General features: G+C 40.6%; 1 protein-coding gene across 1 annotated transcript; it reads left to right on the forward strand.

The window, feature by feature from the left end:
• Positions 1 to 11: 11 nt before the first annotated feature.
• On the forward strand, positions 12 to 15,780 carry MGME1 (mitochondrial genome maintenance exonuclease 1). Its single transcript, XM_026002375.2, has 5 exons — positions 12 to 264; positions 866 to 1,442; positions 5,684 to 5,900; positions 13,957 to 14,089; positions 14,666 to 15,780. Exons 2-5 carry the CDS (start codon positions 932 to 934, stop codon positions 14,837 to 14,839), a joined length of 1,035 nt encoding a protein of 344 aa, XP_025858160.1. The 5' UTR covers positions 12 to 264; positions 866 to 931; the 3' UTR covers positions 14,840 to 15,780.
• The last annotated feature ends 2,134 nt before the right edge of the window (positions 15,781 to 17,914 follow it).

Here is a 17,914-nt window from a genome sequence, read left to right on the forward strand (position 1 = left end):
AAGAAGATCTCGTGAGAGAGTGAGGGCGCGATTTGGAGGAGCCCGCGCGAACGCTCGAGGGGAGGGACTCCCCAAGGATCGCGGGAGCGTCTCCGGTGGTGAGGAAGAGGCCAGCGATGGGGCGTGAGCGCCGCAGCGCATGCCGGGATCGCCGCCCCTTAGGCGGGGCCTAACTCGAGCTCAGAGCGCGGGACCGAGGAAAGGACGGGTCCCGAGAGGGCTGTCGGCGCTCTGGAAGTCGAGTGAAGTGTGGTGGCTTTTGAGGTACCTCCCCGGGCCGTGAGCGGTCTCTTCCCCAAGCCTGACTTCCACACGAGGGGCCCGGCCGTCCTGTCCCGCCGCGCTTCTGCACGCAGGGCGGAGCGGGAGGCCCCTCTGACCCCCTTCCCCCGCTCCTTCCTGGGGCGGCCCTTCTGGAGCCCAGTTCCCGCGACTAACACGGTGACGGCGCGGCCCTCGTCGAGCCCCCCGCCTAGGCGGACTGAACACCGGGGACGTCTGGCCCCGAGCTGTGCTAGCTCACGTTCAGCAAGTGCTGGTTCTTCCGGCTTTTTTACTTATTTATGATAGTCACAGAGAGAGAGAGGCAGAGACAGGCTCCATGCACCGGGAGCCCGACGTGGGACTCGATCCCGGGTCTCCAGGATCGCGCCCTGGGCCAAAGGCAGGCGCCAAACCGCTGCGCCACCCAGGGATCCCTCTTCGGGCTCTTAAAGAGAGTTTTGCTTTGGAAATAGCTTTGTCCAAACATGTCGAAAAATGTTGATGGAATGCAGTTGAAGGCACCTTGTACTGATGCGGCTACATTTTCGCCGTTCACATATTTAATACATGTGTTATCTAATAACATTTTTCTCTTTCATAGGAGTGCAAAACTAAAACGCCTTCGATGTTGCAAGTAGATTAGAGGGAAGTGAGAAAGCTTCTAAAGATGAGGGCGTTTCAGACCATCTGCAGGCAGCTCAGAAGCTCAAGGAGGTTTTCTCTAGAACCAGCCGCCCATGTGGATTTCTCCACTTCTTCTTGCGCCTGTAGCCGAAAGAAAAAGGTGAGCGCTTACCAGGAAGTGGACCAAGGAAAGTACTCCGATTTAGTACAGTCTGTCTTGTCGTCCAGAGGCCTCGCTCAGACTCCAGAATCCTTATTTGAGGAAGATAATTTACTGTATGGCCCTGTGAGTAAGTGTAAGCCCCCAAAGCAAGATGAGAAAGCAAGAGTTCCAGGAAACTGGTGTCCTCTCTTCAACCCAGAGAGAATAAAGCTAAATGCAACAAGTACTCCTACAATCCCTTTGAAAATCCCTCTGCAAAGAAATATGATACCAAGTGTGACCAAGATCCTTCAGCAGACCATGACATCGGAACAGATTTTCTACTTGGAGAGGTGGAAAAAGCGGATGATTCTGGAACTGGGAGAAGATGGCTTTGAAGAATATTCCTCAAGTAATTTTCTCAGTCCTGGTTCTATACAGTTACTGTGTTTTCTAGAATATAGAGCACCAGTGTCAAAAGAGTAAGGGTGTTTTTTGACCTGAACCAGTGAGGCGCTTTCAAATGATAATTAGCATTAAGTAGCACCCTGTGCATATTAACTAAAACCTCATGAAAGCCCTATAGGTATACTATTCTCATTTCACAGATGAAACCGAAACACGGCGAGCAAGTAATTTGACCAAATGATGTAGAAAATCCTTTTATAAACTGCAAACTTAAATATTAGAGCTGCTTGTTTTCTTTAAGGAAAAGAATCAATCACCTGATAATGGAATTCTACTCGTTTGCCAGGCATTCTAGTCAGAAGGTAGTAAATACCCCTTGCTCTACTTATCCTCATTGACATGTAAATTTAAACACTAGCGATAAATCAGAACACGTGATTTGTATTTCGATTTTGGTAAATTGAGATAATCTGATGCTCTTGATTAGTAACAATAAACTTCAGCTTTCAACTCCTAATTTACTAACTTGTTAGGCAAGGAGAATAGCTTCCTTTAAACAGGTTCCATTCAAAAACAAGGTGAAAAAGACCGTTGGTACAAGTGAATTAGCTGGTCCCACTCAGGATTATATGGTTGTCTTTTGTTAAAGCTAGGTTTTACATTGATCAATCCGTAGCCCCATGCTTCTCAGCAGTACGTATACCCCTAGTGGTTTGTACAGAGCACTTTTAATTTTAAGAGAAATGCACTTATTTTGTACCATCTTAGAAAAAAACTGTGGGTAATACAGTAAATGTGTGGTCACGTGTTTTAAGTATTTATGTAGACAGCACCTGGATATGGCAAAAAATGGTCAAGGTCCAAACATTCCTCAGCTGTGAGGAGGGAGGAATCTATGCAGGAGCTAACTGCCTTTAGGTATTAAGTAGCAACCATTAAGCTTTCTAAACAACATAAAATGAAATCTTTTAATGGCATCTCACATTTTTTATTTGTACCTCTAGGACTTAGAATTGACATTGGTTCCTCATGGGAAGTTGTTTTTGAATTTCCTTAAAGCTGGGTTATCAAAACTTGTGGAATCCTGAGATCATGGAGAAGAAAAGTAAAGGCAGAAACCTACTTAGGACTTTGGGAACCTAGGACTTGTATGTAGCCCGTGGCACAAAGCAGAAAAGTACTCTGGAGGCCCCCTTGATATAGAGAAAGAGTTTCTTTTGGGAAGGTGAAGGTGCTCCATTATCCCAAGCAGAGAGAAAACTGGTTGTTTTCCATATAATCAACTTTGTTGATCTCGATGATTTCTCTGATGTGTTTCTCAGTTAACTCAAGATCAATTTTAAGAAACGGGCAGAATCACTTTTCCCCCCTGTAAGAGGCAGTCATAGGAAGATTAGTATCATGCTCTTCCCCAAACGATAAAAAAGGGAAAAAAAGAAAAACCATGTCACAATCCACTAAATTGATGAATAGGTCAGGAGAGACAGGTTTTAAAATACTGTATTGATAAATTCCTGTCCTCCTGCTCTCCCCAAAGGCTAGATAGAGCATAGAGATGTGCCCAGAGCTGGCATTCTCGAAACATTTAGTCAATATCACAAGCATCAGCTTACCTTTTGAAGATTGCCAAGAATAAGAAAGTCTGACTTGGATTTTATATTTAAGTGTTGATCATAGTGGAAAAGGCTTGGGTTTATTTTTTGTTTTTTACTGCAGTGACTTTTTAATCTTGAAATATTATCCATCATGCCAGTTTATCAGAATCTTGGAGATTAATGGAATATTTTTTTATGCACTTTATAATGCTGGGACTGGAAAACATTTCACTTTCATTCCTTTTATTGAATGAGTATTCTGACTTGATGCTATCTGCAATAAATCATGTGCCTTTTAAATTTTACTTTGATAAATTCAGTTATATTTAATGTTCTGAGCCTTACAATCTCGCAGATCCTATAATCTAGATTCCAATGTTTGTTGCCTCTTCTATGTGAAGGACCCAGCCAAGGGTTAAGCCTGCAGTGGAGAATGAATTGTTTTTTACTTGGCATTAGATAAAGCAGTTTGTTTTCTTCCTGTTTTGACTATATTTGTGTTCTGCTTCATTAAGCTAGTTTATAGATGAATACTGTACTCTTACTTAGGTTTTAATTCCATCTGTCTTAAATTTTTTGTAGGCCTTTCATGTGCTAATAATCCAATTGAGCCAGGTAAATTTGGAGTGTAATAATTCAGTTCTTTAGTTGAATTTCATTTAAATCCACAAGAAATTTCCCAGAAGTGATTCCAATTTTTTGCCAGTGGTAGAAGAACTGACCTTTCAAAATATTGGTAAAATAGTATTTGACAAATGTAATGTGCTTGAAATTACCCAATTAGATGAGATTTTCCTTATTTTCTGGGGGTCTTTTTCCCTACATCAATATTTCCGACTCTGCTTCTGTGTGTATGTAAATGATGGTCCCTAATTTTGCCATCCTCACTCTGCTGTATGATGGACTGGAATTGAACATGGTCTCTATTGCCAGGCTGCTAGTCTACCTTTTTTGCTTTCGGGCAAATTAAGAATATTGTGTGGGCCTCACTCGTTAAACTGGGAGTAATGATTCTTATCTTGCTGGATTGTTGTGTTTGAAAGTTAAATAATATTTTGAAAGCGCCAAGATCACTGTTTAGCACAGTGCCTTCTCTTTGTTTCCTTCCCTTTTCAAGGGTCAAGTGAATATGTAGAATTTCTTGGATTTGTTTGTGTTGTCTTCAGAGTGAGGATATACAGATATCAAATCATTTTTTTGTATATCTGAAATAAATACAATCTCATGTCAGTTATACATGAAGTTTTTTTTTTTTAAAGATTTTATTTATTCAAGAGAGACAGAGAGACAGACAGAGGCAGAGACATAGGCAGAGAAAGAAGCAGGCTCCATGCAGGAAGCCCGATGTGGAACTTGATCCTGGGACTCCAGGATCACACCCTGAGCCAAAGGCAGACGCTCAACTGCAGAGCCACCCAGGGATCGCTCAAAAAAATTTTTTAAGCATATGAGGAAAAATTTCAGGACAGAGCTACTGTTTAAGCTGTTCTAGTCCCCTCGAAAAGTACAGAAGAGTGTTACATATTTCCTCTCCTTGCCCCCAAGTCCCAAAACATCCAATTTGTTTTTAATTTGTATAAGCCTTGATTTTCATTCCTTGTCTATTAGTAAAAAGATTCCCTCTACCTATGTTCATTAATTCAGTGTTAGTCATAAAAAGAACTGTGAGGGATCCCTGGGTGGCGCAGCGGTTTGGCGCCTGCCTTTGGCCCAGGGCGCGATCCTGGAGACTCGGGATCGAATCCCACGTCAGGCTCCCGGTGCATGGAGCCTGCTTCTCCCTCTGCCTGTGTCTCTGCCTCTCTCTCTCTCTCTCTGTGACTATCATAAATAAAAAAAAAAAAAAAAAAAAGAACTGTGAACAGAAGCCCTGTTCCTTCTTTCTAATAATTATCATAACTAGTTAAGTTACTAAAATGGACACTTAAATTCATAGTACCATACATTACGTGTGGTCTTGTTATCCCCAGATCTTCAACTGTAGCTTTGGCCTAATTCTACTAGAAATTTTTCATTTTAACTTAATTTTTTTATTCAAACCATTTTAATCCCTTTGGTTTTCTTTTTTCTTTTTTTTTTTTTTTTAAGATTTTATTTATTAATGAGACACAGAGAGAGATTGGCAGAGACATAGGCAGAGGGAGAAGCAGGCACCATGCAGGGAGTCGGACGCAGGACTCCATCCCCAGTCTCCAGGATCACACACTGGGCTGAAGGCGGCGCTAAACCGCTGAGCCACCCGGGCTGCCCTCCCTTAGATTTTCAAAGTACATTCTTAGACTTCACAAGAGGCTAAAATGTGGTATCTTAGCAGTTATCACTTAAAGATAATTTATGGAGGCAGCCCGGGTGGCTCAGCGGTTTAGCACCGCCTTCAGCCCAGGGCCTGATCCTGGAGACCCAGGATCGAGTCCCACATCAGGCTCCCTGCATGGAGCCTGCTTCTTTCTCCCTCTGCCTGTCTCTCTCTCTTTCTTTCTCCCGCTGTGTCTCTCATGAATAAAAAAAAAAATCTTTAAAAAAAAAACCTAAACATCTAAAAAAAGATAATTTATCTAATTTCTAATTTTATTGTTCAGAGGGTTTTAAGTATTTGTTTTTTAGTACTAGCTTTTTGTTTGTTTTTCTTTTTGCCCTGATTTCTTTTCAGACATATTTTTACAAGGGAAACGGTTCCATAAAGCCTTGGAAAGCATACTTTCACCCCAAGGGGACTTGAAAGAGAGAGATGAGAATCTTGAATGTGGATATGTTGAAAGTGTCCAGCATATTCTGAGAGATGTCAGTGGAGTGCGAGCTCTGGAAAGCGCTGTTCAACATGAGACCTTAAAATATGTGGGTCTACTAGACTGTGTGGCTGAGTATCAGTAAGTATCAGAATTTTTTTTCCATCAAAGTGTGGAGATAAATTAATGCAGGTAGGACAGATGATGCCTGTCAAACAGTATTTTTTCTTCTAACCTGCTGTTTCAAGATATAGCCATGTGAAATAACATATGTGATACTATAAAAGAATTGGGTATGGGGCAGGAGGTAAAGACAGATACAGGAGGAAGAGCCTCATAATTCTTGTAAATCTGTGTTCCAAAATCAAAGTGTGTGTATGGTGGAGAAAAGGTATAATTTTTCAATATCCAGCATGTTCCTCCTCCCCTAACCCCAAGCAAGCTACCAACCACTAGATCCAATTTGCTGGGGCACCTGGGTGGCACAGTCAGTTAAGTGTCCAATTCTTGGTTTTACAGGAGGGGCAGGTGCTTAGGTCCTGTTCTCAGGTTCATGAGATCGAGTGCTGTATTGGGCTCTGTGCTAAGTGTTGAATCTACTTAAAACTCTCTCCCCCTCTCTCTGCTCTCCCATGTACTTGTATGCACACACTGTCTCTCTCTCTCTCAAATAATTCTTAAAGATCCCATTTGATTTCTGCATTCTCTTTCCCATTTCCCTAAAAATAGCACCTTGATCTGTTAGCCCTGAAAATCATTTCTTTCCCTGGCTTCCATGCAGCGTTTGCCATGGATAGGAACTCTGAGCTTACTTAAGCTTCCTGTGGTTTGTAAATTGCTGCTGTGTTACTATTTTTCCCACATACTCCAGATTCCAAAAAAAGGATGTAAGCCACACACCATGATAGGTTAAAAACCTGTGAATGTAACTCTTGGAACACCAGTTAAAATTTAAACTAAAACAAATTGACAGAATATGTATGCATTAATCTAGAAACTGTTCAAGCCCCCTAACAGTTTTGTGCCATAGCTGCCTCATATCTGAAGAACTCTATGTGCCTAGAAATTCAATAAGCTATTTTTAGTTGCCCTGTAACCAAGGTGGCCATACCATCCGTTCTACCCAAGGCCTACAAGAAGTTTGTGACACCAGACACTTCACACAGTGCTGTCCATAGTACCAATGTTTGTTTTCTGCTTTTTTTTTTTTTTTTTTTTTAAATTCATGAGAGACACACACAGAGAGAGAGAGAGGAGGCAGAGATACAGGCAGTGAGAGAAGCAGGCTCCATGCAGGGAGCCCGACGTGGGACTTGATCCCGAGTCTCCAGGATCACATCCTGGGCCAAAAGCAGGCCCTAAACCGCTGAGCCATCCAGGGGTCCCTGTTTTCTGCTCTTTAAGTGGAAAGCATCAACACTGAAAATACTAGATCTAGTTGGCTTATTGTGTTGTTTTAAGTCCTTTATTTCCATTAGATCTAGTTGGCTTATTGTGTTGTTTTAAGTCCTTTATTTCCTTACTTACCTTCTGTCTGGTTCTATCCATTATTGAAAATAGGTATTAAAATCTCCAACTATTATTATAGAACTGTATTTCTGGGGCACCTGGCTGACTCATTCAGAAGAGCATGTGACTCTTGATCTTGGAGTTGGAGTTAGAGTCCCATGTTAGATGTAGAGATTACTTAAATAAAAATAAAGTTTAAAAAAAACCTATTTCTCCCTTCAATTTTGACGGTTTTGCTTCATATATTTTGCTAGTCTGCTACTAGGTGCATAAATGTCTATAATTGTTATATCTTTTTGATGTAGTGAACCTTTTTATTAAATATAATGTCTTTTTGCCTCGTCTTTTTTATTTAAAGACTGTTTTGTCTGCTGTTAGAGCCATCTTTGCTTTCTTCCAGTTTCCATTTGCACAGAATATTTTCTCTTTTTACATTCACCCTATTTGTGTCTCTTGTAGACAGCATGTAGTTGTTGAATCGTGTGTTTTATCCATTCTGCCAATCTCTCTTTTGATTGAAGAGTTTAATCTATTATATTTAAAGTAGTTAGTGATAAGGAGAGACTTCTGTCATTTTGTTATTTGTTTTCTATAGGCATTCTAGCTCTTTTGTCTCATTTCCTGTATGTTACTGTCTTCTTTTGTGTTTTGTTTCCCTTTTTGTAGTGAAACATTTCAATTCTTTTCTCATTCCCTTTATGTATATTCTGTAATATATTCCTTGTGATTACCATAGGGATTACATTTAACATCCTAGTTATAATGCTGTAATTTGAATTTGTACCAACTTAACTTTGACATACAAAAACTCCTTTAACAGCTTTGTCCCTATCCCTTTCAATTATTGATGTTACAAAATTGTCTTTATATATTATGTGCCCCAAAACATAAACTAATAATTTTTTTAGGCTTCTTAATCTCTTATATTATGTAGAAAACAAACCACTGATCCTCCACTCACCCATCCATGGGCCCCTTCCTCTCATTGCCAGCAACAGAATACTACTGGTAGGATAAGGTTAAAAGTTAGAAAGGGAGTCAGTATGTCTTCAAAAGTACTTTGGAACATGTCTAACTCAGGGTCTTGCAAAAGTGGCAAGAATTTGCCTGGTGGATCCAATAGAATGTGTAGTATTATGGATATACAAGTGTAAGGAAATGGACTGGAGCAACTGAGACAAAAAAAAAAAAAACTTGGAGCATAAATGAGAACTAGCTCTGATGGGGCAGGAAATGATGCAGAGACTCAAGTCGGAGGAGCTCCAATTTCAGCAGCAATAGCTGATACTCCAGCTGGAGTTGAAAGTGCAAGAAAAAGCCTAGGAGAACTGCAGAGAGCTCAAGAACAATTAGAGAAGGAGATGAATGGGGCACCTGGCTGGCTCAGTTGGTTAAGCACCTGCCTTTGACTCAGGTTATGATCCCAGAGTCCTGGGATTGAGCCCCACATCAGGCTCCCTGCTCCACATCCCTGTCTGCTTCTCCCTCTCCCTCCACCCCTACCCATTCCCACACTCTTACATACTTTCTGTCTCAAAAAAACAAATAAAATCTTCAACAAAGAAAGGAGGAGATAAGAATGAGTATAGAAAATAAGAGCTAGAGCACCTGGGTAGCTCAGTGGTTGAGCATCTGCCTTGGGTTCAGGTTGTGATCCTGGGGTCCTAGGATCGAGTCCCACCCACATTGGGCTTCTTGCAGGGAGCCTGCTTCTCCCTATGCCTTATGTCTCTGCCTCTCTCTCTGTGTGTCTCATGAAAAAATAAATAAAATCTTAAAAAAAAAAAAAAAAGAGCTAAGGTGTTTCCCATAGAGAGATAGAGCAGCAGAGTCTGGCCAAACAGTAGTTGAAATTTGTGATATGGGGCAGCTCACTTGAGCAGAGTGGAAGAACATGATGAACCAGTGCTATCTGATGTTTCATTAAACACTGATCAAGATTTGTATGATCAACCAACCTAAGAGTAATAAATTTTTCTCCTTGTTTCAAGTTTAAAAAGAAACTGTAGAAAATAAAAAGTAGAGTTAACAAATCATTGTTAGGGCAGCCTGGGTGGCTCAGCGGTTTAGTGCCACCTTCAGCCCAGGGCATGATCCTGGAGACCCAGGATTGAGTCCCATGTTGGGCTCCCTGCGTGGAGCCTGCTTCTCCCTCTGCCTGTTATCTCTGCCTCTCTCTGCCTGTGTCTCTGCCTCTCTCTCTCTCCTCTCTGTGTTTCTTATGAATAAATAAATAAAATCTTTAAAAAAAAATCGTTACAATAATACTCGCTTTTATAATTGCCCATATATTTACGTTTATTGAGGTCTTTGGGCATCTTTAAGACTAAAAAGGTCTTTTTCTAGTAGATCTATCACATCTTTTTCAGGGACAATCTCTGTTGATTTACCTTTTTTCCTTTGAATGGGACATACTTTCCTGTTTCTTTGTATGCCTTGTGATTTTTGTTGTTGAAAACTGGCTATTTGGGATGCCTGGGTGACTCAGTGGTTGAACATCTGCCTTCGGCTCAGGGTGGTCCCGGGGCCCTGGGATTGGGTCCCACATCAGGCTCTCTATGGAGCCTGCTTCTCCTTCTGTCTGTATCTCTGTCTTTCTCTGTGTTTCTCATGAATAAATATATAAATTTTAATTTAAAAAAAAAAACCTGGATATTTGAATCTAATATGTAACTCTGGAAATCAGGTTCTAGCTCTACCCTACGGTTTGCTGGATTTTGTTCATTGTTTTTGTTCGGGGTTTTATTATTCTTGTAGGCTATCTCAGTGCTAAGGATCAGCCTGAGGTATAAGCGTAAGGTCTTCTCAGGTCTTTTTTGAGCCTGTGCCTTTCCCTGGACATGCATAGACACTTTCTGATTTTCCCCATATATGCAGTTTTGTTGGTTTTTTTTAAGATTTTATTTATTCACGAGAGGCACACACAGAGAGGCAGAGACATAGGCAGAGGGAAGAGAAGCAGGCTCCATGCAGGGAGCCCAATATGGGACTTGATCCCAGGACTCTGGGATCATACCCTGAGCCAAAGGCAGACGCTCAACCACTGAGCCACCCAGGGGTCCCTGTGCAGTTGCTTTTGGATGTTGTAGTCTTTAGTATCTAATTCGCAATAGTAGAAGAAGAGAAAAATGAAGGATTAGGGGAAAAAATGGGCATTGGTCCTTTAAATCTTCTGGAAGTCATTCAGCTGGAGGAAGAGGGGCTTGCTGCAGTGAGTGGAGGGTACAGTAACAGTGGCCACCCTGCTCTGGTCTACTCTCTGTAAACAGAAACATCAATCAGTGATGAGAGCACAGATCCTTGACATTTGAAGAATGGGGTCCTTTTTGTCCACTCTCCTTCCCACAAGTTGGGATGTGTGCATGCTGCTCCAGGGTGGTGTGCAGAGCTACCAGCCCCATGAGAAGGGGTGGGGAGATGGGTAGCTATTAAGAGCCGAAATTGACCAAAATTAACCACAGTTTACAATCCAAACCTTCAATAGTCTCTAGATTTCCAATAATTATATCAGACATTCTGCCATTGCCATATTATTTAGGTGGACCTACAGATTTCTGGTGCTTCCTAACTCTTCCATCTTCCCAGAATTCTCCACTCCCACTCTGATTTTAAATTCTTGTGATCTTGGAGTACCTGGGTTGCTCAGTCAGTTAAGCATCCAACTCTTGATTTTGGCTTGGGTCTCGATCTCAGGGTTGTAAGATTGAGTGCTCCATGCCCAGCATGGAGCCTGCTTAAGACTCTCTCTCTCTCTCCCCCTCACTCCCTCTCTCCTAAAAATAAAGTGTTTTTATTTTAAAAAAAAGGATCCCTTTTTTTTTTTTAAGATTTTATTTTAGTTATATATTTATTAGAGAGGAAGAGAGCCCCATGCAGGCCTCAATCCCCAGATCCCAGGATCATGACCTGAGCCAAAGGCAGACGCTTAACTGACTGAGCCACCCAGGCACCTCAGTTTTTGTGATCCTGAGATATTTTATGACTGTATGTACAATAATTTGTCCCCACCCCCACTTACACAGAGTTCCAAACCCTGCTTTTTATCATTTTGAAAATATTTTAGAGGCCTTTCCTTATTAGTATATAGATTTCCAGTATCCTTTTCTCTTTTAATAATTTTCCATTACTCAAAATTAACAGCTATTAACAGTCATGTTTGCTTCCATTTTTTTTTTTTTAAATATTGTAAATTAAGCTCACACACTTGTAACCATAACCACATCTTCCCTCCTCTCACAGTTCCCTGGCCAAAGACAATCACTATGATAAGTTTGCTACTGTATCTTTTTAGGCTACTTCCTATACTACTAAATACACCCACAACACTATATAATGCATGCCCAACACATTGCCAATCTACTTTCTACATACACATACTACACTATAACACACATACACAAAATACCATGTATTGTTACCTGCATGTCTATGAGAGTCACAATATATAGACATTTCTCTGTGCATAGTATCACAAAGCTGGTAAGATACTAGGCTCTAGAGCCTGGCCGGCTGGGTTTGGTTTCTGACTTTTCAGCTTAGCCTTAGGCTAGTTAGCCTCTCTGTACTTTGTTCCTCTGTAAAATAAAACAAGTAAAAGGACTTACCTCATTGAGTTGTTACAAAGATTAAATGAGACATTCTCTGTATAGTACTTAAAATGTATACAATATACTCAACAAATGTTAGCATGATGATTTTGACCTTGTCCTCTCTATTTAACTGTTGTTTGGTATTCCTTTATATTAATGAGCCATATCCATTTCCCTTTTGGGAACATTCAGTTTATTTCTAGTTTTTCACAATTACAAACTGTAGCAGTGTTCATGGCTCCGTATATACAGTGTTGTGAGAGTTTTCTGTAGGCAAGTCACTGGTTCATTTGTTGGTTTGTTTTGGTAGATGATATATATAGTTTGGATCAATTCAGTTGGTCTGAAATAGGCCAGGATCGGAATACTTAAATTTTTCAGGCACTTGTCACTTGCACCCAGGGTATCAAACCATTGCTCTCTGTGCATACCTAAAAGGGAAATTGCTGGGTGATGAAAGGGTATGAGCATTTTAATTTTTCCCAGGTGTGAGTGTGCTGATTTGGGCACACCTTTAATGACACAGTGTTAAACACAATTTATTGACATTGTCAAGACTTCAGTGGTTTCGACTGCATTTGACTTAAGTTAGGCTGAGCATCTTTTCATTTTTATGAACTAAGTGCAGTTTTAATTTGGGTTTATACTAAAATCTCTTCCACATTATTAAGCTCTGCAAGTTATAATATATTGCAAGAAACAGTGGTCCGTGTAAGAAATCTTTATTTTTAGGGTATTTTGATATATTTTAGGTTGAGAATTAAGAAGCGTCCTAGGGATACTGGGGCCTTCTCTTTATTTGCATAGATTGTAATTGTTTCGTAATATTGCAAAGTTTGACAAAGCCAATAAAACTACCTCTAGACCTTCACTGTCCAAGAGGGCACCCACTAGCCACATATGGCCATTAAATACTTAAGTGTGGCCAATCTAAAGTATGCCACATTTATAGCATATAAATATACAAAATAGTTTTCAGTGCCTTAGTACAAAAAAGAATGTAAAGTATCCCATTAATAACTTTTTTACATTACATAATGAAACGATAATATTTTTGGTATGTTGGGTTAAATAAAATATTAAAATTTCACCTCTTTTGATGTGATTACTAGAAAATTTGAAATAACATACATAGCTTGCATTTTCTTTCTTCTAGACAGTGCTACTCTAGATTGGCTTTATAAAATACCTTGCATAAGTTGTAATTCTAGAGCCAAGTTGATGGTGGGTAATGTGCATACTTTGTACAAAATATCCCTCTAAAATGGTTTTGAAATTGAATTTCATGAAAGCCAGAATGAACAGATAGTCACCAGTTATCAGTTTGCTCACCCTGTGATCCTTCTGATAGCTGCACTTCACAAGGATAAAATCCTACCAAGAGAGGGGTAGTGAAGAGGAATGTACTAGTTGCTTGACTTTTTTAGAAAGTGGCAGGAATTTTTTTATTTTCCCAATATTCTTCATAGTAAGACACCCTACCCTGTATGTAAACTTTTAGGGCAAGGACCAGGTCTTCTTATTTGTATTTCTGCATATAATTGGTGCCTATTAAATGCTGATAGATTTGAATCTCAGCTTTGATTTCTGAGCAAGAGAAATTCTGAAGCACCATGATGCTTTGTCCTTTGTAATGGGGACTCTGCTACTGGTCTATTGTGGTTCACCTCGATAGATATTTTAAATGAGATCAACTGAGATAGTGATAGACATAGTTTCAATTCCCATGTCAACTGTTAAAGGAAACAAGGCCATGGAGGTCCAAAGGAATTTTAAGACAAGTTTAGAAACTGGACTGTGGAAAAGTTCCTCAGCACTTCCACATGGCCATACCTGTAGTTCTCACCAGTGTACTTCAGGAAGCACTTCCCATCATACCCCTGACAGGCCCATTACTGACCTGAATATAGGGCTCAAAGGAACGAGAACATCACACTTCTCTAATCCTCAGAAGTAAAGCTCAGAAGAGCTGTCTTTTTGAAAAGTGGAGAAGAGAAGCAACAGTCATTCGGTGATAAGTAGTAAATCATACCTAAGATGCTTAACCTATTAGAGTTTCTCATTTTGAACCTATGAAGACTTCTTTGGTGTCTCTTTAGGGGCAAGCTGTGTGTGATTGATTGGAAGACATCGGAGAAACCGAAACCTTATATTCGAAATACATTTGACAACCCACTGCAGGTTGTGGCCTATATTGGTGCCATAAATAATGATGCCAACTACAGCTTTCAGGTCAGGACACTGAACCTCTACTTATGTAAAGCTTTGCTTGATGCTTATTTATGGCTACCTAACTCCTTGTGATTTTTTTTTTTAAGATTTATTTATTCATGAGAAACAGAGAGAGAGAGAGAAGCAGAGACACAGGCAGAGGGAGAAGCAGGATCCATGCAGGGAGCCTGAAGCGGGACTCGATCCTGGGTCTCCAGGATCACACCCTGGGCTGAAGGCAGCGCTAAACCGCTGAGCCACCGGGGCTGCCCACTCCTTGTGATTTTTATTGTTTGTGTCCCACTGCTTACTGTTCCTTGTCTTTCTACCACCTTAAAAAGCACATCCCCCTGTTGTGAGCCTTCTGTCATTGCTAATAGTGCTTTAGTGTTTACAGTCCAATCTTCAATATCTTCCTTGTCATCTTATATATGTTCTTATATATCCTGGTGTCCCTTGTCATCAATCCCTCTTAGAAACAGTCAGGAGATATTACTGTAGATTGTTTTGTTCTGAGTTTGCCCCAGAGGAAGAAGGAAATGAACCTCAACTCTGATCCTACTATAAATATTGGAACTGCGCTGTGTTTCTTCCTAGGTTCAGTGTGGCTTAATTGTGGTGGCCTACAAAGATGGATCTCCTGCCCACCCACATTTCATGGACACTGAGCTCTGTTCCCAGTACTGGGCCAAGTGGCTTCTTCGACTAGAAGAATATACACAGAAGGAAAAGAACCAGAGTATTCAGAAACCAGATCAGGGGACAGAGTGATGTTTGGGAAGCTCTATTGCTGTTTACTATAAAGATGCCACAGGATCTGAGAGCTACATAACACAAGTGGAAGCATTTGTTGAAATGTATTACAACTAAAAAGTTCGAAAGCCAGAAAAGTTTAGATCTTAAGGATTGGACTTGGGCACAGGAAAGAAGCACAAGTAGGCAATGTCTGTCATTTACCTGGAAAAGGGCAAGCAGGCACTGGTGGCTCTGGGACTCCCCCTTAGAAGTTTCTGTATCCCAGGCAGGATGCTCAGTCCTTGAATTGAGATTGGAGGGTGGGAGGTTTGGCATGCAAGGAGTTCCCCAGGGCACCCCAGGAGGGAAGGGTCTGCACACCCCCAGGCTATGTGTAGAGGGAGAACATAGGCCAACTCTTTCTGTCAATGTGGTTTCCTAAAACTAGTTTTATATGTTGAAGTTTTCTATATATTTGGGGAAGGGGGAAGCTTTCATTTAACGTTTTTGAAAAAATTCATTTTTTTTCATATTTAATGTGATTCTTTAGCCTTAAGTAAACATTGTTCTCTGGAAAATGGAGCATTTTCACGTGGTTGACAATCCCCTTAGCATATCAGTAAATAACCCCCAAGAGTAGCCAGACCCAAGTTTTGAGATTCATAATTATGGATATTTTAGTAGCTCTATTCTGGTTTGAGTCCATGAGCCATGTACATAAAGTAAAAGTATCGTTTGTGAGATTCTTCAGCTAGGGGGAGCAATAATTTTTGTGTTTTTGGTAAGTAATAAAAAGTATTAGTTGTCACTGAGATGCCCACAATAAATCCCTACTATAGCTTTGGGGAAAGGCTCCCTGTTTTATGGAATGGGATAGCATTTAAGTTACAGTTGTGGTCTTAGAATACTAGGGTGCTACAATTAATTTTTTCTTTAATTAGCTATTATAAGAAATAAAATACAAGATGTGAGTAAAATAATGAGGCTTTGGTTCTGTTTCTTTTTATTTGGATTTGTTACATATAGAGTGATCCCATAAACCTGGAAATTGTTTACATTTTGTATTTAGAAGTTGAGAATTCACAGTTTTGCCACTGGCCCAGGAGCATTGGTGTGTGTTCTACATAAGCACATACAAGAAGAAGGCATCCTCCACCAGGGTCACCTGGCAAGGAAAGTTAAGGTTCAGATGGGAGGGAGGATTATGGGGGACCTTTTACTGACTGTACACCTCTGCATTCTCTTCAAGCAGCAGGTACTCATGTAGCCTGTAATTTCCAAAGTCAGAAATCAAGTGAGATCATTAAAAGTTTTAACAGCAGATTTTTCCACACTGCTTTTAATAAGCCTCCCTCCAGAATTTAGGAGACTAGGTTCCGCAAGACTGCATTTTAATACAGTTCTCTAGGGTTCATATAAATGCACCTTGGACCTGTCACTTTGTACCTACTCTTCCAAGCTAATGGCATGAGGAGTTCACGTAAGACCCTCAGAGTCTGACCAGGCAGACAGGGTTGTATGAGACCAACCAGAGTTAATCCCTGGGCAGGCTTCTCAGAGACAGAAACACACCAGTTTCTCACTATAATCTTGACATTCCTTGGATCTCACCAATTAGAGAAATCTCAATCCTCTTAAGAGGGAAATGTCAATGAAAAGTTATTTTCCCTAGAAAGGCTTAGGAGGAGAAAGCCAAATCTGAGTTTCTAAGTGAGACAACTTTTCAAGAATTACCATGTATGTTACTAAATTGTGGGTACCACTTTTTCCCCCTAAGTGATAGGGCATATTAAACTCCAGTGAAATGAAACAAGATTTATGATAAGGAGGGATTCTCTAAAATAATTTTTTTAAATTTTGAGAGAGAGCACAAGATGGAGGAAGCCAGAGGGGGAGGGAGAAGCCGACTCCCCACTGAGCATGGAGCCTAAAATGGAGTTCGAACCTAGGAATCCAAGATCATGACCTGAGCCAAAGTCAGATGCTTAACTGAGCCACCCAGATGCCTCCAAAAATTTTTTAAAAGGAGGTAGAAATTGCTTTTGTGGAGGAGGCTCCCTCATAGTATAGGACATAGTATTACCATTTCGGGCTTTGAGACAATCCATTAGGTTCAAAGCTATCCACATATCCTTTTCCTCTGCAGTTCTACATTCTTAGTGCATTCAGCAGCTGACAAAAGCTCCATGCTGGCCAGCACTAAAAACCAATTTTCGATTTTATACGAAAAACTTAAACCTTCTGCCCTCCCATCCTCACCCCCAGACCTGGCCTCTTGCTCAGAGCCATTATCTCTTTTTAATCTAAGAGCATTAACCTCTATAAACCTATTATAGTTCTAGGAAAACTTGTCAGCGTATGACCTCTGGTTTCATATATGTTGATTCTAGTAAATACAGGAAGAGAGTTGGTTATGTCGTTGTGCTTCTAGGTAACCAATTTGCCTACCGGCTTTAAATGGAATTGGAGAGGGGTAATTTGTTTGAATCACAGTGTCTTTCCACCTGAACAATTACACATTTGATTATAACCTGCCTTCCCCTCCTGCACAACACACAAAAAAAGTGAAGCAAGGGAATAGTCGGAACTTTACCTGAAAAGAAACACTTCATTGTTTGGAGCTGGTGCCCCAAGGAGAACCACTGTCTTATATCAATCACTAAGCAGCACAAGGCAGAACTGACTCTTCCTGTCTCTCTCCCCCTACCTTCTTTCCAGCCTCAGAGGCCTACTGGTTTGCCTGCAGTAGGAAGTTTGATGTAGGGAACCTCGAGTGCTTGACACTAAGCAGGAGCTTGAGAAAAGTGCTTTGGGGAGATGCCCCTGATGGAGTAAAACATTTGGTGGTTGCTTGACAATAAGAGTTGCCAGGTTTGAGGAATGCACTTATGAGGATCCAATCATAAAATGATATTCTGTATTAGATTAGGGTTGGAGCTTTAACCTTTTTGCCAAAGAGAGCAGGTATATGACAATAATACAGATAAAAGCCCTTGTCTGTTGTCTGTGTCCCATTTCCCTCACCCCTGAGACACCATCATAAATTTGGTGTGTATCTTTCCAGTGTATCCTTTTATAGTTTTACTTTTGCTGGTCTCCATGAATAATATA

Source organism: Vulpes vulpes, chromosome 14 (assembly GCF_048418805.1).
Source record: "Vulpes vulpes isolate BD-2025 chromosome 14, VulVul3, whole genome shotgun sequence".
In the NCBI taxonomy this organism is placed as follows: domain Eukaryota; kingdom Metazoa; phylum Chordata; class Mammalia; order Carnivora; family Canidae; genus Vulpes; species Vulpes vulpes.

What these genes read in the sequence shown, in the direction of transcription:
- MGME1 (XM_026002375.2), top strand. Translation starts at nt 932, where the DNA reads ATGAGGGCGTTTCAGACCATCTGCAGGCAGCTCAGAAGCTCAAGGAGG. An exon ending in CTTTGAAGAATATTCCTCAA is followed by an intron (nt 1,443 to 5,683) that starts GTAATTTTCTCA and finishes ATTTCTTTTCAG; the next exon opens with ACATATTTTTACAAGGGAAA. An exon ending in ATGCCAACTACAGCTTTCAG is followed by an intron (nt 14,090 to 14,665) that starts GTCAGGACACTG and finishes GTTTCTTCCTAG; the next exon opens with GTTCAGTGTGGCTTAATTGT.